A 27099-nucleotide genomic window follows, 5' to 3' on the forward strand; every position below is an offset into this window, starting at 1 on the left:
AGATCAAAAAAAAATGACAAAATCCTTTAAGCGTATTTTAAAGCACCTTATTGTTACCTATATACAAAACGCAATGTTTTTAAAGACACCACACATTGAAACAGTTCACATTTATTGACATAGTATACTCTCACCCAAAAGGTAGTTTCTAAACCAAAAATGTAAAGCAATAGACAAAAAATTACAATCACAGAGCACTAAAAACCGATGGGATTTCACTAAGACCACACATTTGACTAAATGAAAAAACCTTTCTCACTTTAATCTTTGATAGTGAACATGGGGGCACATATTCTGCTTGTTTTGAGTGACGCTGCTTTGCAGTGAGGGCGTGAGGTTGGGGTGTGATGGCTCAGAGCTCCAGCTTGCCAAGGAAGCGGAGGTTGAGAATCTTCAGCTGGTCATCCAGCTCCATCCTTACGATGCCGTCGTCCCCGTCGATACTCAGTAGGATCCCTGTGGCCTCGCGGTCCTCCCCTAGAATCACCTTCACCTGGAGAGAAGCACCACAGACAACACACCATGAGCAGCCAGGGCCTTATGGACCCAAAGAACCATGCATCTATGCACTGCCCAGTTTCCCCAGACCCCTGTGAGCTAAAAAGGGGTGTTTTGAGAAGAAGCCTTACCTTGTTGTTCTTAGTTGGGGTGACAGGCTCCAGGTGTTCACTAGAGATGCTCACCACCTTCTCTGTGTCCTGGAGGAAGACTGAGCACATGCCACCCTGAGGAAGGAGAAGATGCATCAGGTCAACGATGGAGTACATGGTTCAGAGCATTCATGTTGTGTTTGATAGAACAAACTTGTCAATGTAACACATGGTTAAGACGGGTAAAAGGGGGCTCAGCCCCCTCGAATGAGACACCCTATGTCTAACCTGGGGAGGGGGGGGCCTAATTTAACCGTTGTGTGTTTATATTATAATAACAATATATAATAATAACAATGTGGAGAGGTGGTGTGATCTTTGCTACTCACCGTGACACTGCGAATGATGCCTGTCTGGTTAACCACCTGGCTGTCCAGGAAGGTGTCTTTAACGCGCACCAGGATGTCGGTGGTGACCCAGTCGCAAGAGGTCTGGTCGATGTTGGAGCCGGGGGTGTGGGGATTGTAGCCGCCCGGGGAGGGGGCGCCGGGGGTCATGGGGCTGTAGCCTACTGGGCTGGGGCTCGGACTGGCCTGGGTCGACAGCAGGAGACAAAGATCAAAGCCGGGATTCTTGCGATGGAACTTAGGCTTAAGAGTGTTTTACCCGACGCATCGTTCCTACAGCAGCCGAAGACGTAACGCTCATTTTTCAAAACACCACGCAGAGAGAACATTTGCATAGTTGTTGGAGCATGTGTCCATACTGATGGGATCAAATAAAAGGCTGCTCTCTGATCAGTTTTCTTTTCAAATCTTACTTAGACACCTTAAAGGAAAACACTTAAAAACTATAGCTGATAAATAAATAAATATACACACACACACATATAGTTGAAGTCGTAAGTTTACATACACTTAGAGTCATTAAAACTAGTTTTTAAACCACTCCACAAATTTCTTGTTAAACTATAGTTTTGGGAATTCGGTAAGGACATCTACTTGGTGCATGACAAGTAATTATTTCCAAAAATTGTATCACAATTCAAGTGGGTCAGAAGTTTATATACACAAAGTTGACTGTGCCTTTAAACAGCTTGAAAAATTCCAGAATATGGTTGTGGCTATAGAAGCTTCTGATAGACTAATTGACATCATTTGAGTCAATTGGAGGTGTACCTATGGATGTATTTCAAGGCCTACCTTCAAATTCAGTGCTTGACATCATGGGAAAATCAAAAGAAAATCAACCAAGACCTCAGGAAAACAATTGTAGACCTCCACAAGTCTGGTTCATCATTGGGAGCAATTTCCAAATGAAAGTACCACATTCATCTGTACAAACAATAGTACGCAAGTATAAACACCATGGGACCACGCAGCCGTCATACTGCTCAGGAAGGAGACACGTTCCGTCTCCTAGAGATGAACGTACTTTGGTGCGAAAAGTGCAAATCAATCCCAGAACAACAGCAACGGACCTTGTGAAGATGCTGGAGGAAACAAGTACAAAAGTATCTACATCCACAGTAAAACGAGTCCCATATCAACATAACCTGAAAGGCCACTCAGCAAGGAAGCCACAAAACCGCCATAAAAAGCCAGTATACGGTTTGCAACTGCACAAGGGGACAAAGATGGTACTTTTTTGAGAAATGTCTTCTGGTCTGATGAAACAACAATATAACTATTTGGCCATAATGACCATCCCTATGTTTGGAGGATAAAGGGGGAGGCTTGCAAGCTGAAGAACACCATCCCAACCATGAAGCACAGGGGTGGCACCATCATATTGTGGGGGTGCTTTGCTGCAGGAGGGACTGGTGCACTTCACAAAATAGATGGCATCATGAGTAGGGAAAATTATGTGGATATATTCAAGCAACATCTCAAGACATTAGTCAGGAAGTTAAAGCTTGGTCGCAAGCTAGGTCGCAAATGGGTCTTCCAAATGGACAATGACCCCAAGCATACTTCCAAAGTTGTGGCAAAATGGCTTAAGGACAAAGTCAATTTATTACTTGACTCGGTTACACCAGCTGTCAGGAGGAATGGGCCAAAATTCACCCAACTTATTGTGGGAAGCAGGTGGAAGGCTACCCGAAACGTTTGACCCAAGTTAAACAATTTAAAAGGCAATGCTACCAAATACTAATTGAGTGTATATAAAACTTCTGACCCACTTGGAACGGGTCATATAGATCATATATATTAAGACAATAATTACAGACCTAGGCAGTATTTAAAAATTAGCAACAGAACTTGATTGAACATGAAATTGATTTCAATATATAAGCCTATGTAGCCTACTGTATTCATCTTTTAATGCAGACATCAAAGTTCAACTTAGCCTACACTTGTTTGAATCAATTGCAAAGACATTGGCACCGTTGTATTTATAGTGAACTTCATTGTGAAGTTATCAGCAGTCAAAGAGACGGATAAATATCTTGATTATATGTTTAGCAGAGAACTAAGTATAAGGTGACACAGAAGGGAAAGAATGCATCTAGACCACAAGAATAGTGGAGGCTGTCAGTAATTAACAAGAGTTCCCGGGAACTTATTAGCCTTTTGGGAAACTGGATACAGATCAGCATTTAAACGCGTTTGATCCTAAAAGAAATTCCCCCTGGCAAGACCTTACATTTTATAAGTCTTAGCGGGAAAGAATGAGCACACACAATGTCAACACATTGAATGCTACAACCGCATATTGCATCAACCTTAAAGAGAAATAAATACTAGAGACAGATGTCTGGGAAATATGACGTGTGTGGCAGGGCTCGACATTAACTCTAACCCAGCCCCCCCCCGCAAAAAAAGGTTGGACAAGAAGAATATACCCCATTCGTTGTGGCATGCACTATACAAGGTGTCATAAGTGTTCCACAGGGATGCTGGCCCATGTTGACTCCAAGGCTTCCCACAGTTGTGTCTAGTTGGCTGGATGTCCTTTGGGTGGTGCACTATTCTTGATACACAGGAAACTGTGTTGTAGTTCTTGACATAAACCGCTGTGTCTGGCACCTACTACCATACCCCATTCAAAAGGCACATACGTTTTTTTTTGTCTTGCCCATTCACCCTCTGAATGGCATACATACACAATCCATCTCAATTGTCTCAAGGCTTCAAATCATTCTTTACCCCATCTCCTCCCCTTCATCTACACTGTTTGGAGTGGATTTAACAAGTGACATCAATTAAGGGATCAATGATTTCACCTGGTCAGTCCGTCACAGAAAGAGATATTCGTCCGTCACGGATAGTTTGTAAACTCTGTGTAGATTTAAGTTGTCCAAATTGACAAAAACTATTTCAAACAATTACTCCAATCAGAATTTGATCAGAGAAGCCAATACTTATTCCAGGGTTTTTCTTAATTTTTTACTATTTTCTACATTGTAAAATAACAGTGAAGACATCAAAACTATGAAATAACACATATGGAATCATATAGTAACCAAAAAAGTAGTCACCCTTTGCCTTGACAGCTTTGCACACTCTTGGCATTCTCTCAACCACCTTCATGAGGTAGTCAACTGGAATGCATTTCAATTAACAGGTGTGCCTTCTTAAAAGTTATTTTGTGGAATTTCCTTCCTTCTTAACCTCTTGGAACTCTAGGGGCGCAATTTCATTTTTGGATGAAAAACGTTCCCGTTTTAAACAAGATATTTTGTCACAAAAAGATGCTCGACTATGCATATAATTGCTACTGTTCGAAAGAAAACACTCTGACGTGTCCAGAAATACAAAGATCTTCTCTGTGCGTGCCCTTTAACGTGAGCTTCAGGCAAAACCAAGATGAGATGGCATCCAGGAAATGACAAGGATTTTTGAGGCTCTGTTTGTCATGATCTCCTTATATGGCTGTGAACGCAAGAGGAATGAGTCTGCCCTTTCTGTCGTTTCCCCAAGGTGTCTGCAGCATTGTGACGTATTTGTAGGCAGATCATTGGAAGATTGACCATAAGAGACCACATTTACCACGTGTCCGCCCGGTGTCCTGCGCCGAAATTGGTGCGCAAAAGTCACCTGCCAGTATTTTTCCAAACAATACAGAGAGTAAAGCAAGCTTCCACGAACTGCATGTCAATGAAGAGATATGTGAAAAAACACCTTGAGGACTGATTCCAAACAACGTTTGCCATGTTTCGGTCGATATTATGTAGTTAATCCGGAAAAAGTTTTACGTTGTAGGTGACTGCATTTTCGGTTCGTTTCAGTAGCCAGGCGCAATGTAGAAAACGGAACGATTTCTCCTACACACAGACGCTTTCAGGAAACACTGCGCATTTGGCATATGACTGAGAGTCTCCTCATTGAAAACATCAGAAGCTCTTCAAAGGTAAATGATTTTATTTATTTGGTTATCTGGCTTTTGTGAAAATGTTGCGTGCTACATGCTACACAAAATGCTATGCTAGCTTTGCATACTCTTACACAAATTAGTCAATTTCTATGGTTCAAAAGCATATTTTGAAAATCTGAGATGACAGTGTTGTTAAGAAAAGGCTAAGCTTGAGAGCAAACGTATTATTTTAATTTTATTAGCGATTTTCAGAAATCGTTAACGTTGCGTTATGCTAATGAGCCTGAGGCTTTAGTCACGATCCCGGATCCGGGATGGGGAGTTTCAGGAGGTTAATGCGTTTGAGCCAGTTAGTTGTATTGTGACAAGGTAGGAGTGGTAGTATTTTACCCCATTTGGTAAAAGACTAAGTCCAGAAATGCAAAGAGTGTGCAAAGCTGTCATCAAGGCAAATGGTGGCTACTTTGATGTTTTTTTTTTAAATTATATATTTTTATTTTATTTTAAATTTTACCCCCCTTTTCTCCCCAATTTCGTGGTATCCAATTGTTAGTAGCTACTATCTTGTCCCATCGCTACAACTCCCGTATGGGCTCGGGAGAGACGAAGGTCGAAAGTCATGCGTCCTCCGATACACAACCCAACCAACCCGCACTGCTTCTTAACACAGCGCGCATCCAACCCGGAAGCCAGCCGCACCAGTGTGTATGAGGAAACACCGTGCACTGGCAACCTTGGTTAGTGTGCACTGCGCGGACGACGGACGACACTAGGCCAATTGTGCGTCGCCCCACGGACCTCCCGGTCGCGGACGGTTACGACAGTTCCTGGGCGCGAACCCAGAGTCTCTGGACGCACAGCCCTGAACCACCCGGGAGGCCTCATTTTGATATGTTTAACACTTTTTTGGTTACTACATGATTCCATGTGTGTTATTTCATAGTTTGGGTCTCTTCACTATTATTCTACAATGTAGAAAATAGTAAAAAAAATAAAGAAAAGCCCTTGAATGAGTAGGTGTGTCCAAACTTTTGACAAGTACTGTACATAAATAAAGAAAAAGGCTTACATACCCAAAGTATAGGTGATATGCAGATTGGCTACAGCTTCATGTCCAAACCGATGCTGACATGGAGGTGGCAAACATTTTTGCCAAACTTTAATGACACTTCTAATTAGATAAATATAGGCTAAACACCAGTCATGTTTGACAAATATAACGAAGTATAATAAAATGAACGCCTTAAAGGCTTGATTCTGTTGACGGGCATGGTTTGTTCGGATCAAGTCATCACAAGACCGGAGAGTGAAGGACAGTGCTTTTTGCACACCGCACATCACCCAACTTGAATCTGAGCAATGCGGTCAACATTTTTAAAACTATTTAACAATAAACTTAATTGTTTAAAACCTGGAAGTTTAATGTCATTTTATGAAGCATGTCTTAACTTGTTTCAAAGAAGCTTAGTCCTATGTTCTATTGTTTTCCAATTTAACTTATGTTATTGTCAAGCAGCCAAAAGGCACAATCCTGGTCATATTAGTAACCCATGCTAGTTGCTGCACCTTTAGATCCCCCCTCTTCGTTTCTAATGGATATTCTCTGTCACGTGAAAACGCTTGCGAGTGCGGTGTGCTTTTGAGAACGGTGTTTTCCCACCAATTGCACTTTGGAATATTCATGTGTAGCCTACAGCCATCAACATTTCAATCAACATTTTAAGCTGAACGGTTTGATCGCCTTACTGCTTTAAAAAAGTGGTTATATGAATTTTGGATTTGTCATGTTTTCTCGTCCCAGGGACGACGCCCTTAATTTCAAGCACTAGAGGGAATTATTTTATAAAGACATAAAATGTATTTGGTTGTGATTGTTATGTTCCAATATTTTCATAGGCTACCAGGCGTGGCCCACCATTCTCCAGGGGAGCCTTGAAGGGGCAGTGTTGTATTTTGAGACAGGCTTGAATACATTTGTCTGATACATTAATTTTATAAAATGGTTCCTTGCATCATACAGTGACGTAGAAATGGTGTTAAGTAAAAAAATAAAATAAAAATCCTACCAAGTGGCTAAAAAGCTAATGTCAAGAGTGGTGGGTCTTACCTGATATGCCATGGGCGAGGGGGTGGGGTGGTAGCTGGCTGGTGAGTGTGTGTTCTGGTAGCCCACTGGGCTGGGTGCCACCTGATGGTAACTCTGAGGACTGGGGCTGGGCTGGTACGAGCCCTGTGGGGAGGGGGCAGCGTACGGCGAGTACTGTTCTGTGTTGTACCTGAGGAACACACACAGTGGACTTGGCAGTGAAATCAAATCCACATTGAGCAGTTGATTGCCACTGTAAAAGGGGCCTAGAGACATTGAAGACAACAGGAAACAAACAAAAATATTGTGTGTGTGTCTCACATGGCTGGGGTGCCTGGTGTCTGGGGGTTGTACTGGGGGTTGACCTGGGGTGACGGCACCTCTGGGTAGCCGGGGGTCTGGGGGTTAGGCGTGCCCCCGTAGCCCTGAGGGGACGGGGAAGGCTCGTCATCATAACCAAACTCATAGTCGTCATCCGCCCTGAAACCAGAGGAACAGGTTAAAGACTGCTTCCAAAAAATCATCCTATTAGGGAAACATCTTCTCAGGATCGGTAGTAAGTACAGACAAGAGCTGTATTCAACTTTGACACAAAAGACCAAGACCAACAAACCCTTATCAACCATAAACTGATGAGGGACTTTCACACATTTATTTTTTCTAATAATCTTTCATTTAATATTTTTCTGTAGCTGAAACATTGTTGAGAGGAGAGCTGGCAAGAACTCTATTTTCATTGTACTTGTGTACACTACCCATATGGTTGGCATATGACAGAGAGAGCCCTATACAACAAGCTGGGCCTCCAGGCTGCCAGGACGTGTAGCCTACCTGGACGGCGTGTTGGGGTTGTTGGGGTCCCACGCTCCGCTCTGCCCCGGCGTCCTGCTCCCATCATGCAGCGGCGTCTGCGAGCCGTAGTGAGGAGTACGGCTCCCTGTTGGGAACAAGAATCACCACAATGAGAACAAGCTCTACTGCAGGTCATGGGGGTATATATTCTGACGGAGGTCCATAGAGGTATTCCCTTGGTGGGGGTGTGCGTCTCACCATCGTGTAAGGGGGTCTGAGAGCCGTACATAGGGGTACGGGAGCCTGTCCCGTACATGGGGGTCTGGGAACCGTACATGGGGGTGCGTCCGTGGGTGGAAGTCATTCCTCCATGCCTCTTGGCTCCCCTGAACGTAACAAAAACACATCAACACTCAATACCACTCAAAAGGTGAAATATTGCATTAATATAAAACTGAATTCACAATATATCACTGTAATATATCTGTGATGTGAACAAACATTGTGGTGAGACGCTGTCGGTCCACAGAGATGGTCTGGCATGTCGAGTGCAGTTCCACTCTGGCTGTCGACTCTGTGGCGTCCTTCACCACTCCAATATACCCTGGGAAATAATGGCAATGGTTAAGCCAAAAGATACCCCAATGTGAATAAGAAGGATTAAGTGTTGGAACTCAAACACCCATGGTGCAACAGCATCTTCTACAAAACGTGCCTATTGTTCATTCTATGGCAAAAGACAACGCTGTCTGGTTCCCATGTGACCTAAACTATGAGAAACTAGTGTGTATTCACATGCTTTGAACTCATTGAGAACTCAGATTGGCTAATGGCAAACAAGCTGCGTCAACCATAAACTGAAAGTACACGTATCAAGGCTCTCAAACAAATTATTCTGTTAGAAATATCTATTGTTTATTAAAATGTTTGTTTTTATTATAAAATAATATTTTTCTGTTGCATTTGCTGCCGAAAATGCTGTTACTGAGATCATTTCAATAGTATGCGATGTCAGATTTCAGCATGTGGGAGAAATCGGAGCTCAGAGATGATAACTGTGTTTCCCACTAGTAATTACCAGAAGAGGTGTTCAAGCAGATTTTCCCCAGTTGTTAGCTGATATTTACTAATTTACGAGATGTTATGAACGCAGCATTACCCTTGTATGGTCCCTGGGAGATGCGGACGGTCTGTCCAATCAGGTCGTTGTCCCTCCTGCCCCGGCCACGCCCCATCTGTCCTCCACCTCCACCGCCCCTCTGCTGCTGGCCTGAAGGAGAGGGCAGGGGTTGTTTAAGACTTCTGGCCTGATAGTAGTTTAGTGTTGTATCCTGCACTCAGAGAACATTCCCTAATATCTACAAATGAACAACAGCTGTGCAATAAACAGTTTATGATGACTGGGTCTATCAACACATGACCTCTGTGAGCTGAGCTGTACTCTACTCACCACCACCACCACCTGGATGCATAGGGCTGCTGATGCGTGGACTCATAGGTGCGAAGCCTCCCACAGTGAAGTTGGTGACGTCTCGGGGCTATAGCCAAAGAATGGAAGAATCAGATGTCAACAACACCTCTGATGGGTCCCACTGGAGAAGGTTAAGAGTAGATGGAAGACTTGAACGTGATGTAAAAGTGGTGATGCGGTGAAAGCGAGTGGGAGACTGACCTTGGAGCCCCCAGCCAGCACCACGTGGCGTGTCTTGCAGACAAACATGCCCCCGTTCTCCACCAGCTTCTTGCAGTGCAAGAAGGCAAAGCCTCGGAAAATGTGGCGGATCTCACCCTCACGCCCCTGGGAAACAAACCACACACCACTTATGTGCTAACAATCTATTAATGCTAATCGTACCACTTGCAAATAGAAAAACAGCCAGAGATGGGGCGATATGGCCTAAAACTCAACATACAGTCCCATTTTGAGCATGAAAAGGCTCTTCAAGCCAACTGCTACAAATTTGTTAATGAGGGAAGAAACTGGCTTTGAAAGTACAGTAGCCAAACCTAGATGAGGCCAATAGTAGAGCCCTAGAAAATATTACATTTTTTGCTTAATTCCATTTAGTTTCCCCCCAAATGACATTTTCTCTTGTTTTTCCAGTTTTCAGATCCTCTTTAAAAATCAGGATAGAACGTACAATGTTGTTTTTGTAAGTCCACAACAAGGCTTAAACGACATCAGGAAACCACATTTAACTTCTGGGGAAAATCTAAGGAATTTTCATTTTTGGATACAGATGCTCTTTAACTCAAGTGTGCAACTGCAAAAGACTTTTGGTTAAGCAGTGTTTCTATAGCACACGTGTGATTGCAGACTTTGCTAAACTACTCGCCACTAGAATAATGCAAATAATTAGGATTATTCTGCCAGGTAGACAAGACTACTTTGTAGTTAACTACTTTGTAGTTAACATTTAATTAAGGTTTTTTGGAAATCATTTCCATCTACCAGAACCCGGTTCTCATTAGCATCATCGCTAACGGTTACACAAAGTGGTGCTGTAGACAAACGCACTCACAGATAGAGGCAATTCTGTGTTGACTCTTCAGAAATTAAGAATCACTGATACATTTTGTTAATGTATTATGATAATCTTAGGTAAATTAATAAAGTGTTCTAATAAGTTCAATACGTTTATTTGATTTCCTACCAACATATACATTTTGAAATATTGTTGAATTACGTTTTAATGTCTGGATTCCGTGATTACGTCCGCGTTCTTCCGCATCGATTTTATAGCGCCCTACTATAGCTGGAGTTGAGAAATACATTTTCTATGGCTTTAGACCTACAGAAAGCAGAACTGTGGTCGTGAATCTTACTGAGTGTGGCCCGTCGATGACCTTGACGATGTCTTTGACGTGGATATTGTTCTGCTCAGAGTCCAGTGCCACGGCAAAGCGGTTGTCTTTCCGTCGATTCACTGCCTGGTGACGCACTGTCAGCACCTTGCCATGCATGTTGAGGACCTGGGGAGGAGAGGAGGAATACATGTGTGAGCCCTATAGGGATTCTCAGGGATTTAGGCTCGTCTGTCACAATTTAATATACGTTACACGAGGAACCAATTTTAAAATTGCGCAATATCACACAAGTACCCATTCCAAGAACAGATGAAATGGGACAAAACATCTTTCCAGCAGGCACGACTAATCCCACAGACCCAATGAGCCTGATTATTTCTGGAAGATTAAGGATAACAACCTGGAATGTCTCCCTCTCCAGCCTGACAATAACTCCCACGGTCTGGGGGTCCAGTTGGACCAGCTCCCCCCACTCGTGCTGCCCCCCGGCATCTACCCCTGATGCCGTCTCAGAGCACAGCTGCAAGTCCCTGGGCAGGACCTTCAACTGTAGAGCACACACACACACACCCCCGTAACATCGATAACGGTTCACTGAAGTTACATGGGAATTACGCAAAAACATCATTATAACAAACAAGTTGATATCAGAGTCCAATAATGTGACGTTGCTTACCTCGTGCATGGTGAGGTCAGAGAAGAGGATGACAAAGTTCTCCTCCACACGTACGATGAGGCCGGTGTCGCCCTCGTAGCGGCCTGCTATCACCTTGACGTGGTCACCCATACGGAAGTACTTCCTCAACTCGTGGGCCGGGAACTCCAGAGGATCCTGCACACAGACCAGGCATCAATGACAAACCATTATTTTGCATTAGTGCCATTGAGAATGAACAGAACACAGTGGGAATGTCTGGTTGCCTCGTGAATGTGTTGATCCTGTAATTCTATCCGTCCCACATTTCTGGGAAGCCTAATGTCTTCATCATGCTTTGATGTTATGTTTCTGGTATTTCTCTTTAACTTCCAGTTTATGTGGATTGACTAATAAATACCACCAGACTAGAGGTTGACCGATTATGATTTTTCAACGCCGATACCGATTATTGGAGGACCAAATAAAGCCGACACCGGTTAATCGGCCGAGTTTTAAAATGTATTTGTAATAATGACTATTACAACAATACTGAATGAACACTTATTTTAACTCAATATAATACATCAATAAAAATCCATTTAGCCTCAAATAAATAATGAAACATGTTCAATTTGGTTTAAATAATGCAAAGACAAAGTGGTGGAGAAGAAAGTAAAAGTGCAATATGTGCCATGTAAAAAAGCGAATGTTTAAGTTCCTTGCTCAGAACACGAGAACATATGAAAGCTGGTGGTTCCTTTTAACATGAGACGTCAATATTCCAAGGTAAGAGGTTTTAGGTTGTAGTTAGTCCTATAAATACTATATTATTTCTCTCTATACCATTTGTATTCCATATACCTTGGACTATTGGATGTTCTTATAGGCACTTTAGTGTTGCCAGTGTAACAGTACAGCTTCCGTCCCTCTCCTCGTCCCTACCTGGGCTCGAACCAGGAACATATCGACAACAGCCACCCTCGAAGCAGCGTTACCCATGCAGGGCAAGGGGAACAACCACTCCAAGTCTCAGAGCGAGTGATGTTTGAAACACTATTAGCGCACACCCGCTACCTAGCTAGCCATTTTACATCGGTTACACCAGCCTAATATCGGGAGTTGATAGGCTTGAAGTCATAAACAGCGCAATGCTTGAAGCACAGTGAAGAGCTGCTGGCAAAAACGCACGAAAGTGCTGTTTGAATGAATGCTTACGAGCCTGCTGCTGCCTACCATCGCTCAGTCAGACTGCTCTATCAAATCATAGACTTAATTATGACATAACACACAGAAATTAATATGGTCGAATCCGGAAACTATCATTTCGAAAACAAAACGTTTATTATTATCGCATATACCCTGACTCTGCATGCAATGAACGCAAGAGAAGTGACAATTTCACCTGGTTAATATTGCCTGCTAACCTGAATTTCTTTTGGCTAAATATGCAGGTTTAAAAATACATGCTTCTGCGTATTGATTTTAAGAAAGGCATTGATGTTTATGGTTAGGTACACGTAGGAGCAACGACAGTCCTTTTTCCACGAATGCACACCGCATCGATTATATGCAACGCAGGACATGCTAGATAAACGAATAATGTCATCAACCATGTGTAGTTAACTTGTGATTATTTTTTATAAGATAAGTTTAATGCTAGCTAGCAACTTACATTGGCTTCTTACTGCATTCGTGTAACAGGCAGGCTCCTCGTGGAGTGCAATGAAAGGCAGGTGGTTAGAGCGTTGGACTAGTTACCTGTAAGGTTGCAAGATTGAATCCCCGAGCTGACAAGGTAAAAATCTGTCGTTCTGCCACTGAACAAGGCAGTTAACCCACCGTTCCTAGGCCGTCATTGAAAATAAGAATGTGATGGGGCTCGGGGAAATACTGCCCCCTTTGGATGAATTGTGTGCCCAAAGTAAACTTAAAAAAAAAAAAACTGTCAAAAATTGCTAATATATGCATATAATAATTATTATTGAATAGAAAACACTCTAAAGCTTCTAAAACCGTTCGAATTATGTCTGTATGTAAAGCAGAACTCACAGGGCAGCCATTCTCCCAAACTCTCTCTCTCTCCTAAGAAAGTTGCTCCAACTTTGACGTCATCGCCCCCACCCTTCCCAACCAGCTACGGATCTGGGAACAGTTTCTATTTCGCTCTCGTCTTTCAATGAGACATGGAACGGAGAAAATAGCACGAGATTTGACTGCTTGGCGGGCAAAATACTGAGGTGTCACGAGTTTTCAGGTGCGCGCTCTGTGAAAAGGGTCTTTTTTTCCAGCTTGCCTGAAGAGAGTTTGTTATGTTTGATTTAAATCGGCAATTGTTTTGTACGTTAAAAACATCCTAAAGCTTGATTCTACACCAGTTTAGTCGACATATAATATGTAAATTTGAAGTTTTGATGCGCAATTTTCGTGATCAGAAGTCCTTTTTGGGGTAATTCACCTGAAGATGTTAGCTTTTGCTAATACAAAGACACACCAACAGCAACCAAACGTTATATTAGGTAAGTATAACTCCTTCCACGACATTCTTGTCGAAGACCATCAAAGGTAAGGGAATATTTATGTTATAAAATTGTATTTTTGTCGAATCCAACATAGTAGAGAAATAATGCTAATGGCTGAGCGCCGTCTCAGATTATTGAATAGTGAACGAATTCTGTAACGTTAAAAAGAAATGTAACACAGCGTTTGCATTAAGAAGAAGTGTATCTTTCTAAATATATGTAGAACATGTATATTTAGTCAAAGTTTATGATGTTTATTGCTGTTATCTGGCGTTAGCTGCCGGAGATATTTATAATTCCTCCGGTCATTTCTACTGCATTTTTTGAACATGGCTCAATGTAAATGGAGATTTATGGATATAAATTGCATATTATTGAAAAAAACATAAATGTACTGTGTAACATGTGCTATTACTGTCATCTGATGAAGATTTTCAAAAGGTTAGTGAATTATTTTTCTTTTAATCCTGCGTTTGTGATTGTGCTATTTTGCATAGCCATGTGGCTACATATTGTATGTTTTCCTAGTGGTGGTTTAACATAAATATGTGCTATGTTTTCGCTGTAAAACATTTTAAAATCCTGACATGCTGGGTAGATGAACAAGGTGTTTATCTTTCATGTAAGCTATTGGACTTGTTAATGTGTGGAGGTTAAATATTTTTAAGAATATTTTTGCTTTCCCTGCGCCACCGTTTGGGCTGAAGGGGGGGGGTTGTTCCCAGTTGGGAACCTGTAGCCCCATCAGGTTTTAACTGACTTGCCTAGTTAAATAAAGGTGTAAAACAATATATAGAATAAAAAACAAAAAAAACAAATGGCCAAATCGGTGTCCAAAAATACCGATTTACGATTGTTTTGAAAACTTGAAAATCGGTCGACCTCGACACCAGACCCTTCCTATGCAAAAAATAATCTGGGACCGGACTCACAAAACATTACTTCAGAAAAATACCTAAGAAGTTAAAAGGAAAAAAATAAGAAGTTCATAAGTGCAATTCCTCAAAATGTTCTTAGGAATTCATAGTTCTTAGGCGCTTCGTAAATATCTTTCCTAAGAACTTCGGAAATATCTTCTTTGTGGCATTGACATTAGTGACGTGCTTGGAACCAATAAATAAGCCTATGTGACAGGGAACATAGGCTTTGGCCCACTATAATGAAGTGTAGATATTTCCATTTATTAATCTGCTTTATGTCTCGAGAATATATATTATTTTTTTGGCTCGCAAACTATAAACAAAAACACTTTCCCCCCCAGATTATAGCCATAAGACTAGCTATATCACAAATAAAAATGGAAAACCAAGGAAAGTGCAAGAAATCTTCAGCAAACAAGAGCTTGACGACATGGTTCGAGAAAATAGCAGCAGGGAAAGATTGCTGTTGGGGAGACTCGATAACTGCGGGTCACTGCAGAGACCAAAAAGAGGATGGCCGAGAGAAGCCGATTCTGTCTCTGCCATCGGGGGTATGGCAAGGGACAGTGACGCTGTAAAAAAAGTGGTCCGGCATCAAGTTGGCAGCTAAGAAGGGAGCTGACAGAAGCAGGGAGTAGAGGAAGATTGGAGGGGGGGTATCGACCATTCATGTGGACCAGCTGGAGGAGAATGTGTTGTCCATGATTGGAGAGACGGTGGTAGAAGGACTGCATGACGGGTAAGTTAGCTAGCTAAGTTTGCTTGTCAATTTGCAAAGAAGAACTTGGCTAACTCTAGCTAGCTACATAACATGCATTTTATTTGTTTTCTTGTTGTATTTAAAATGTCCGGTAGCCAACTTTGTCTGTGGCATTGGCGTAACGAAACGTTAATGGCTACAAAAATATCCAGTTGTTAGAAGACAAGGGTTTAGCTGTCCTAAAGTTAAGTAAATTTCCAAAAACAAATCCTAAAACATAAGTATCCTATTTTCTTTTCTTTATTAGGAGGAAACATAGGGAAAAAATAAAACTTAATTGAGGAATAGCAACTTTTAACTTTCTTCATATAGTTAAGGAAAAAATGGCAGTTAAGAAGAATCTTAAGGTTTTGTGAATCTGGGCCCTGGTTTGTATCCGCTTGACCCCGGGTCATTCATTAGATGTGTTCGAATACCCATACTAACATACTGTATACTACATACTATACACTTTCATTTTAGTATACCGTAAACAAACGGTATCCTTTCAGTTGAGTGTACTTGTCTCCCGGAAGTTGATGCTGTTGCTATGCAACTTCTTGCTAGCTTGTAAGTATAACACATTACTAGCTAGACATCTTACGACTTCATTAACAATGTTCATTGAGAACGCACAACCACTATACCACTAAGGTATGCGAAGAAATGCATGAATAATCAAGACAATATATGTTGGGTAGTTAGATAGCATATAGTTAAAATACTGGCAAGTTTTACGTATTAGTAGCCAACTAACATTAGGTAGCTAGCTAACATACTGGTACATATAGCTGCTGTAATGATATGCTATGCTGTTCGTAAGGCTAGCGAAGCTAACCAATTGTCTGCCAACATAAAGTGTAACATCACTTATTTGAAAAGTAATTACTTCATTACATTGATATGCAATGAATTTTTATATCCTCTAGTCGGACTTCGGCTGCATATTTTCCACCTTTTTCTTCAAATCTGAAAAATGTGTGAAGCCACACCCATTTTCTGAAGATTTGCATTATTGGCCCTAAAAGCACAGAAATAGTGTCCACTGCTTGTATACTTCGTATTTTAGTGATTGTAGTAGGACATCCAGGAACTTTTGGCATACAAACTATATCCATACTATGACCAATAAGCATACTACATACTCAATTTGTCACAAATAGTAGGAAATCCAGTTTCCTCTGCAGGCTATTTGACTTGGCTGAAACAGGATCTGGCCCGCCAGCCAATTAAATGCAGCCTGCGGTGGACTTTATTTATTTATTTAATATATATAATTTATTTAATATATATAAAAATAAAAATATATAAAAATAAAAAAAAATTATATATATATAAAAAAAAATTTTAAAGAGCTTGTCTGTAGTCAGCTGATTGCGCCGCTTAGTTTACAGAACTGTAGTAACCCCCGATGTCTGCTATTAGCGGATTTTGGCTCTAGTGTTTGAACGGTTGGAAAAACTCAGGAACACTGTCTTCTGTTTTCCTCTACAACACTCACAAGCCGCGCAGGACACTTTTGAAAGGACTGTGACAAAACCGCAATTGAATGCAAGGCAGATTATCTTTTTATATACATACAATTATTACCTGATGAGCTTCCCGGATGTTTTCCTGAACTTTACAATGCCTTTCAGATGCATTTCAGTCACTTTGTGATGCAAATAAAACAATTTACACCTTTCATATATTAAAGTAATTTCACATATTTTCTTATTATCTGTAAAAAAAACAGAAACTTGGTTGCAGTATTTGCTAGAATAGTTGAAAAGGCCATAAAATGGAAATGTACCACATTGGTGCATCCTTATAAATGATTATTTTGGATTGAAAAACAAATCCAGGCTACACTCGAACGTCTAAAAATGGATAGAAAGTATGCAGAAATTATAATGGACTTTGGAAAGTGCCTTTTTTTCTGGCCCCATATTGATGCCGATTTTGACAAATATCGGTCCTAAATGTATTACTTTTTTTTTTTTTTACAGTCCCTCCGTTGATTGCCCAACCCTGGTTTATAGTGGTAGTTCTCATTAAATTCCAATTCATGTGGCTAGAATAATAAATAACAACACATCATTCCTATGCAAAACAAGAATTTGGCTTGTAATGGCTTGACCCAGGGTCCTTGCCTTTGTCTTGCTTTCAACAACATGTAGACTGAATATCTTACATTAGGGCATGAGAATATATGCACTAAATTCTGTTGAAAACCTACAGAACATTATGTACTGTTTTGACAATTCTAACCAATGTGAACGTGTTTCCAAACAATTTGAATTTAGGCCCAAATCTAGTAGGACGAATGTGAAATGTCCTCCCAATGTAGTCGCCTGTTTGGCGCTTGCCATTACCTTGAGGTCCTCATGCTTGGGCATGATGGTGATCTTGTTGCCATCCACACTCAGGATTTTGCCCTGCAAGTTGATCAGCTCCCCTTCACACACCTCCACATTGTCCCCGGCCTGGAGGTTGTGCTCACGCTCTTTACCTGTGGTCACACAACAAGACATGTCTCTTACAAAAACAGATACACATGTAAATGAAATGACCAGAAAGTAAATTACCAAATCTCATGTCCTGAATATGCTTTAGAAGTGGCTGTTACCTGCAGTTTCAGTCACCACCTCCAGATCAATGCCTTCTGGCTGGTCCTCAAACTTCTCCAGCTCCGACAGAGTAGGTTTCACTCCTTCAGTGATCTGTAAAAGACGATAAAAGAGACTGGGCCACGGGTACAGATAACGAAGACCACTTTTCTGCCCCGTTTTTCCCCAATGGGGTTGTCAACAAATGGCCAATAAATAGTGGTATTGAGGCAACGTGGTCATCTTACCACAGCAGACATGGCAAAGCTTTTGAAGAGGAACCCTTTGCGGCTGTAGCGGTTAGCTTCAAATATCATGAAGTCTCCATCATGGCTGACATCCCCACCAAGTGACCTGGAAGAAAACACAGTCAGGAAGTAACTGAGGCAACGATCTTACCGATTTATGATAGCGCAATCAAATCCCCAATAATGATGGTCTTTAAGACATGTTTCTTTGTACCTGATCTTTTCTGCATCGAAGAGTCTCTGGGTTGGTCTCTTGAACTTCTTCCGCTTTGCAAACCAGTCTTTCTGGGAGACAGACAACAAGAAGAGTGTCAGGGGATATCAAAGTGGAGGGTGGTGAGTAGACAGGTGGTGACAGAGTGCTGCTGTTGCTTACCATGCTCATCCGGGCCTTGATTCTGTCCAAATCTATCCTGGGAATCATCTTCAGTGATATCGTGTTTTGACTGGGCTCCACATAGTCCACCTGAAGGAGGAGAATACATGTATGTTTCAAGAATATGATAAGGATATTTACCTATGTCTTCAAAATACATTTCACACCTTTGTCTTCCACGATGTGTTTCATGCGTACCTGGGCGATGTCATCTTTGTATAGGCCTCTCTTGAGTCGGACCCAGGACTTGGGCTTGAGGTTGGTCACCTCTTTGACCACCTTGAGGACGTCTGTCATCTCCTTGATGGGAACCATCTGCTGGTTCCAGAAGCCCATCCTTAGGTTGCCTATTCCGTCAATTGCAGCTTTGACGTGAGTCTGCTTGTACGACTCTACATAGATGTAACCTTTGACATGTTCGGGAGCCACTACCGACTTGATTTGGAGGGGCTGAGTAGAAATGGTGTATAGGAAATTAAAACAGTTTCACAGGTTGTCAAAGCTCCAATTTTATTTTTGATCTACAAGAGATGTACAGGCTATCAATCGATCAATCATATAAAACACTAAATGCAAACATTAGCATCTTAATACATGGAACATATCCATGCATAGAATGAGGGCGGGGACATACCGTTTCTGTGAATTGATAGGCAATGAATTTCCTCATCAAAGCAATGGCAGTTGCTCTCTCTTCCCCAATCTGTAATGGCAAAATAATGTTGCATGACATAGGGGGAAAAAAGTATAATTGTGTACTGAACTTCTAGATGTCTACCTACACAAAAATATAAGCTCCATACCTTACACTTGACTGTCCAAAGATTAGGATCCCTTTGAAAAACAAAATATAATACCAAGAACATTGAGAAAAATTATATTTTGGATTGTTGTAGTCAACAAAAAATCTATTTCCCATTTTGGTGAAGTGATACATACTTGACACCAGGGAGCAGCTGCTGCTGGGTGATGTCATCAGACAGTTCCTCAGAACCCCCAGGAAAACTAAAGGGAATCAAAAACAATATTTCAGTCAAGGGGATAACAGGTCAAATCAATTCTGAAACAAATTTGGGCCAACTATTTTGACAGATTACTACTGAAAATACTCACTCATTTCCAGATTGCTTGGCATATTTCCTCATGTAATATTCCCCCAAGGCCTCCTCTCTGGAATCTCTGAAACATCCAAACATTCAAATGTCAGACTTCAAGAACACAGCTCTGCATAGTAACAACTGAAATATCAATGGAAAGAAGCCAAGTCACTCGTAGCCCATTAGAACAAATTACCTCCAGAGGTTCTGCAGCCTGCGGGAGCCAGAGTTATCCTCATCCAGGACCACATGGTCAATGTTGGACACTGAAGAGTAAAGCAGACTCATAAATCAAACAAAAAACAATTTAATGTATAAGACTGAATGTAAAAGTTTCCTTCAGTTCAAACAAGTGGTATTTTAAGGACCTACACCTACAGTGCATTCGGAGAGTATTCAGACCCCTTCCCCTTTTCCACATTTTGTTTTGTTACACTACAGCCTTATTCTAAAATTGATTAAATGTTTCCCAAATGTTTCCCTCAATCTACAAACACCCCACAACAACAAAGCGAAAAAAAGTTTAGAAATGTTTGCAAATGCATTAAAAATAAAAAACAGAAAAACCTTTTATAAATAAGTATTCAGACCCTTTGCTATGAGACTTGAAATTGAGCTCAGATGCATCCTATTCCCATTGATCATCCTTGAGATGTTCCTACAACTTGATTGGAGTCCACCTGTGGTTATTTAACTAGGCAAGTCAGTTAAGAACACATTCTTATTTTCAATGACGGCCAAGGACCGGTGGGTTAACTGCCTCGTTCAGGGGCAAAAAGACAGATTTTCACCTTGTCAGTTCGGGGAACCAATCTTGCAACCTTACAGTTAACTAATCCAACGCAATAACAACCTGCCTCTCTCTCTCGTTGCACTCCACAAGGAGACTGCCTGTTACGCAAATACAGTAAGCCAAGGTAAGCTACTAGCTAGCATTAAACTTATCTTGTAAAAAAACAATCATAATCACTAGTTAACTACACATGGTTGATGATATTACTAGATATTATCTAGCGTGTCCTGTGTTGCATATAATCTGACTGAGCATACAAGCATCTAAGTAACTGACTGAGCAGTGGTAGGCAGAAGCAGGCACGTAAAATTTTATTCAAACAGCACTTTCGTGTGTTTTGCCAGCAGCTCTTCCTTGTGCATCAAGCATTGCGCTGTTTATGACTTCAAACCTATCAACTCCCGAGATGAGGCTGGTGTGACCGAAGTGAAATGGCTGTCAAGTTAGCGTGCGCTAATAGCGTTTCAAACTTCACTCGCTCTGAGCCTTGGGGTGGTTGTTTCCCTTGCTCTGCATGGGTAACGCTGCTTCGATGTGGTGGCTGTTGTCGTTGTGTTGCTGGTTCGAGGCCAGGGAGGAGTGAGGAGAGGGACGGACGCTATACTGTTACACTGGCAATACTAAAGTGCCTATAAGAACATCCAATAGTCAAAGGTTAATGAAATACAAATGGTATAGAGGGAAATAGGCCTATAATAACTACAACCTAAAACTTCTTACCTGGGAATATTGAAGACTCATGTTAAAAGGGACCACCAGCTTTCATATGTTCTCATGTTCTGAGCAAGGAACTGAAACGTTAGTTTTATTACATGACACATGCTGCACTTTTACATTCTTCTCCAACACTTTGTTTTTGCATTATTTAAACCAAATTGAACATGTTTCACTATCTACTTGAGGCAAAATTGATTTTATTGATGTATTATATTAAGTTAAAATAAGTGTTAATTCAGTATTGTTGTAATTGTCAACATTACAAATACATACAAAAAAAAATTATATATTTTATTTATATATATTTTTTTTATTATTATTATTATTATTATTATTATTATTATTATTATTAATTGGTATCGGCTTTTTTGGTCCTCCAATAATCGGTATTGGTGTTTAAAAAGCATAATCGGTCGACCTCTAGTTAACACATCTACTTTGTGCATGACACAAGTAACTTTTCCAACAATTGTTTACAGACAGATTATGTCACTTATAATTCACTGTATCACAATTCCAGTGGAAAATACATTTACACACACTAAGTCATGCCATTAAACAGCTTGGAAAAGCTTCTGTCAGGCTAATTGACATCATTTGAGCCAATTGGAGGTGTACCTGTGGATGTATTTCAAGGTCTACCTTCAAACTCAGTGCCTCTTTGCTTGACATCATGGGAAAATCAAAAGGAATTAGCCAAGACCTCAGAAAACAAAATTGTTGACCTCCACAAGTCTGGTTCATCCTTGGGAGCAAGTTCCAAACGCCTGAAGGTACCACGTTCATCTGTACAAATAATAGAACGCAAGTATAAACACCATGGGACCACGCTGCCGTCATACCTCTCAGGAAGAACGTGTCTCCTAGAGATGAACGTACGTTGGTGCGAAAAGTGCAAATCAATCTCAGAACAACAGCAAAGGACCCTATGAAGATGCTGGAGGGAACAGGTACAAAATTATCTACATCCACAGTAAAACGAGTCCTATATCGACATAACCTGAAAGGCTGCTCAGCAAGGAAGAAGGCACTGCTCCAAAACCGCCATAAAAAAGCCAGACTACGGTTTGCAATTGTACATGGGGACAAAGATCGTACTTTTTGGAGAAATGTCCTCTGGTCTGATGAAACAAAAACAAACAACTGTTTGGCCATAATGACTTTCATTATGTTTGGAGGAAAAAGCGGGAGGCTTGCAAGCCAAAGAACACCATCCCAGCCATGAAGCACCGGGTGTGGCAGCATCATGTTGTGTGGTGCTTTGCTGCAGGAGGGACTGGTGCCCTTCACAAAATAGTTGACATCATGAGGGAGGAAAATGATGTGGATATACTGAAGCAACATCTCAAGACATCAGTCAAGAAGTTAAATCTTGGTCCATATGGGTCTTCCAAATGAACAATGACCCCAAGCTTACTTCCAGAGTTGTGGCAAAATGGGGTAAGGACAACAAAGTTAAGGTATTGGAGTGGACATCACAAAGCCCTGACCTCAATCCAACAGAACATTTGTGGGCAGAAGTGAAAAAGTGTTTGCGAGCAAAGAGGCCTACCAACCTGACTCAGTTACACCAATTCTGTCAGGAGGAATGGGCCAAAATTCACCCAACTTATTGTGGGAAGCTTGTGGAAGGCTACCAGAAACATTTGACCCAAGTTAAACAATTTAAAGGCAATGCTACCAAATACTAATTGAGTGCATGTAAATTTCTGACCAACTGGGAATGTGATGAAATAAATTAAAGCTGAATAAATCATTTTCTACTATTATTCTGACATTTCACATTCTTAAAATGAAGTGGTGATCCTAACTGACCTAAGAGAGGGAATTTTTACTATGATTAAATTGTGAAAAACTGAGTTTAAATGTATTTGGCTATGGTGTATGTAAACTTCCGACTTCAACTGTATATACACATTTGCAAACATTTCTAAAAACCTGTTTTTGCTTTGTCATTATGGAAGATCACATTTTCAAATAAGTCTGTAACGTAACAAAATGTGGAAAAAGTCAAGGGGTCTGAATACTTCCCGAATGCACTGTATGTCTAGCCGCAAGTGCTAGGTGGGTCTTTTTCCTATTGGAAGAAGATAGATAACACTTACCCTCAGCTTCCTCTGCTCCAGGCCAGCCAGGTTTTGGTAGAGGGAGGAACACACATTCAGAACCAAATGAGATTGTTATGTGCACACAGAGTGGCAAGTGCACAGGTAGGAACAAATTAAAGGAAAAAATAAACATTAATGATGATATAAGACTAGACCAAATGGCACATGAGACTATGGATAATTGTATTGTGGATGATTGTGAGTCTTTGTGATATGGCTGATTGATGTGCCACAAAAAGCTTAAACATATCAGTTAGCTAATTCACACATATATTAGCTTTCTTCTAACAGGTAGCATTTCAGGCAAATGGTCACATTTGGTTCCCTCTTTGATCATGTAAGTGCCTAGAACACCATGGTCAGATTATTGACAAGTCATAACTCTGCTGGTGTCAGGTTAACATACCTTCCAACAACATTTCGACAATATTTTCCTGACTAGTAAATAGGTCACAGCTGTCAAATACAATATACTAATGTATTACTTCATACAGGTAGTCCAGTTACTATAGGAGTTCCCAATAATGTATTTGCCATCTGTGCTCCGTTAGATGTGCAGTAGTGCGGAAATGTGGGTGGAGTTATAACATAATGTGACTTGTTGAATGAGATATAACTAATCAATTTAATTAGATACAAGGAAAACAGACAGCAGAAAATCTGGAATTGATTTACCGTTAACTGAAGGAGGCATGCACAAGAAAAGGAATTATTAGCGCAGGAAGAACACAGTCAATACTCTCACATATAATAATTTGGGCTTAGATGTTTTGATTATACTTGTAATGCTTCTCGTCCCTTCTGGAATCCAAACAATACTACAGACTAATCCATCATGCCTAAGCATCATCTGCACAACACCCATAGGAAAGTTATTTTCTAATAATTTAAACGCAACAAAGTTCATGAACTGAGTCCTCCTCAACAGACAACTACCCCCAACGTTGTTCATTCATAACTCCCTCTTAGGTGTTAGATATCCTCAAACAAGGCAGCATGTGTGACCTCACCTTTCTCCAAAATATCCTCAGCACCTTCCTCCCACGGGTCTTCATCTTCATACTCATCATCCACATCTAAACAAACCAGAGGGAAAGGGAGAATTTCAGATAGATTCAATGAAAACCTTCTAGTGAGCAAGAACATGTGGACAACTATTATTAGAGTGAAGATTTGGCTTACCGGCTTCATCCAAGATGAAACCTCCATGCCTGGGTTTCTTTCTGGGACGGTCATCATCGTCCTCTTCCTCCTCTTCGTCATACTCCTCCTCATCTGCCAAGTCTTCCCCTTCCTCTTCTGCTGCCTTATCACTGCCAGATAAACTTGCCTGCCCATCTTCCTATTTAAGGGGAAACATTCAAACTACTCACAAGTTTTGTCAAATGCAGTGAAACTTGCAATGTCAATTTGGAGCCAACCTAGGATATTTGTTAGCATCAATTCGGATACAGTAGAAAATTGAGGGCCATGCATGCACAGGTGCATCTGTTCCACCCACCCATTCAACTGTGCAAGGTCCATCCATGCACAGCCAGGCTAGCTACTTTGGATAGCCCGAGGTTAGCGCTGTGCTGCTACAGATAGCTAGCTGCTTGTTACATTACTTTGGTCTTTATTTATTATGTGTGTAATAACAGTGCTGAAAACCCTATCTTACACTAATTATAATGCTACGATTGTGACCGACCTAACGAACGTTAGTTAGATAAGGCGGCTTAATGTTGTTTGCTAGTATGCAGTTTTAGCCAGAACCTTGTTCGCTAGCTTACCTCTGCCTCATTTTTGTCCACCTCCTCGGCTTCGCTGCTTTGTTCACTCTGGTTGTCAGAGAAGTCGCTGTCCTCACTGTCCGACATTCTTGGAGCAGCAACCTCCTCTTAAGAGACAGAGTTGAAAAACCCATTTATTTTAGTTTGCAAACTAACGTCAACTGTTAGTTCAAACAGTCCTTCTTTGGGCGAGACTTAAAAAAATAATTGCTAGCTGCTAACTAGCACTGTACTAACTAGTTAGCCAAAACGCTGGAGTAAGGATGTTTCAGGATAACAAGCTTAGCGAAGTTATTCTCCAACAATACATGTTGTAGTTAGTTAGATTATTAAAATAATGTAAACCACCGAAACCATACAGAGAATGTACAATGTTGATAGAAGGCAAGGCCTAGTAACCTCCGGATCACGCTAGCAAGCTAACGTTAAGCTAGCAAACAACCCACATTTTCAAGTATATTTTGATAAATACATTCCAAGCATAGCTATGTATTACCTTTCTAAAACGGGCGTCTTTGGGTGGATTTAACTAAAACAAAACAAAAAAATGTGGTTTTACGTAGATATGTTTTTTGCACTTCCACGTCTTCCTCCGATACACAGAACCACGAGATTTAGAAGGGGTACGAATCAAATTCCCGCGAGGATTCGAACTCATGGTTCAAACAGTGGTTAAATTGGTGCAGTCTCATCAACGAGTTTTATTTCAGTGGTCATGTCCACAGCAGAACACCTACTTTGTAATAATAATGGCGAAGATGCATAAAGCTGGCATTGTATGATTTTTAAGTGATTAATTTGTATTTTATTGCATGGCATAAGTATTTGATCACCTACCAACCACTAAGAATTCCGGCTCTCACAGACCTGTTAGTGTTTCTTTAACTGCACCTGTTTGAACTCCTTACCTGTATAAAAGACACCTGTCCACACACTCAATCAAACAGACGCCAACCTCTCCGCAATGGCCAAGACCAGAGAACTGTGTAAGGACATCAGTGATAAAGTTGTAGACCTGCACAAGGCTGGGATGGGCTACAGGACAATAGGCAAGCAGCTTGGTGAGAAGGCAACAACTGTTGACACAATTATTAGAAAATGGAAGAAGTTCAAGATGATGGTCAGTCACCCTCGGTCTGGGGCTCCATGCAAGATCTCACCTTGTGGGGCATCAATGATCATGAGGAAGGTGAACTACATGGCAGGACCTGGTTAATGACCTAAAGAGAGCTGGGACCACAGTCTCAAAGAAAACCATGAGTAACACACCACGCTGTCATGGATTAAAATCCTGCAGCGCACGCAAGGTCCCCCTGCTCAAGCCAGCGCATGTCCAGGCCCGTCTGAAGTTTGTCAATGACCATCTGGATGATCCAGAGGAGGAATGGGAGAAGGTCATGTGGTCTGATGAGACAAACATAGAGCTTTTTGGTCTAAACTTCACTCGCCGTGTTTGGTGGAAGAAGAAGGATGAGTACAACCCTAAGAATACCATCCCAACCGTGAAGCATGGAGGTGGAAACATAATTCTTTGGGGATGCTTTTCTGCAAAGGACGACTGCACCGTATTGAGGGGAGGACGGACAGGGCCATGTATCGCGAGATCTAGGCTAACAACCTCCTTCCCTCAGTAAGAGCTTTGAAGATGGGTCGTGGCTGGGTCTTCCAGCATGACAACGACCCAAAACACACAGCCAGGGCAACTAAGGAGTGGCTCCGTAAGAAGCATCTCAAGATCCTGGAGTGGCCTAGCCAGTCTTCAGACCGGCTAGAAAAGTTTTGAAGGGAACTGAAAGTCCGTATTGCCCAGCGACAGCCCCGAAACTTGAAGGATCTGGAGAAGGTCTGTATGGAGGAGTGGGCCAAAATCCCTGCTGCAGTGTGTGCAAACCTGGTCAAGAACTACAGGAAACGTGTGATCTCTGTAATTGCAAACAAAGGTTTCTGTACCAAATATTAAGTTATACTTTTCTGATATATCAAATACTTATG

At 41.3% G+C, this 27099-nt stretch overlaps 1 protein-coding gene across 4 annotated transcripts; it reads right to left on the minus strand.

Annotated features, from left to right (window-relative positions):
* Nucleotides 1–91: 91 nt before the first annotated feature.
* Nucleotides 92–25731, minus strand: LOC135552646 (transcription elongation factor SPT5). Of its 4 annotated transcripts, none has more exons than XM_064984377.1 (30): nt 25604–25731; nt 25108–25212; nt 24518–24677; nt 24346–24411; nt 23333–23347; nt 19914–19983; nt 19734–19799; nt 19560–19625; nt 19424–19454; nt 19255–19323; nt 18819–19070; nt 18621–18710; nt 18459–18529; nt 18245–18350; nt 18017–18110; nt 17763–17899; nt 11270–11425; nt 10994–11140; nt 10612–10758; nt 9458–9583; nt 9236–9323; nt 8945–9055; nt 8287–8389; nt 8044–8171; nt 7825–7930; nt 7315–7473; nt 7015–7183; nt 980–1183; nt 630–725; nt 92–493 (listed from the first exon to the last, which is right to left on the minus strand). In XM_064984377.1, the coding sequence occupies exons 2-30, from the start codon at nt 25192–25194 to the stop codon at nt 353–355; spliced, it is 3261 nt and encodes a 1086-aa protein (XP_064840449.1). In that variant the 5' UTR covers nt 25195–25212; nt 25604–25731; the 3' UTR covers nt 92–352. The 4 variants fall into 4 exon arrangements, with proteins under 4 accessions (XP_064840449.1, XP_064840452.1, XP_064840450.1 ...); XM_064984380.1 differs by having other exon boundaries at nt 9239–9323; nt 23333–23344; nt 25108–25214; XM_064984378.1 differs by having other exon boundaries at nt 23333–23344; nt 25108–25214.
* Between the last annotated feature and the right edge of the window lie 1368 nt (nt 25732–27099).

Source organism: Oncorhynchus masou, chromosome 13 (genome assembly GCF_036934945.1).
Source record: "Oncorhynchus masou masou isolate Uvic2021 chromosome 13, UVic_Omas_1.1, whole genome shotgun sequence".
Taxonomy (NCBI): Eukaryota; Metazoa; Chordata; class Actinopteri; order Salmoniformes; family Salmonidae; genus Oncorhynchus; species Oncorhynchus masou.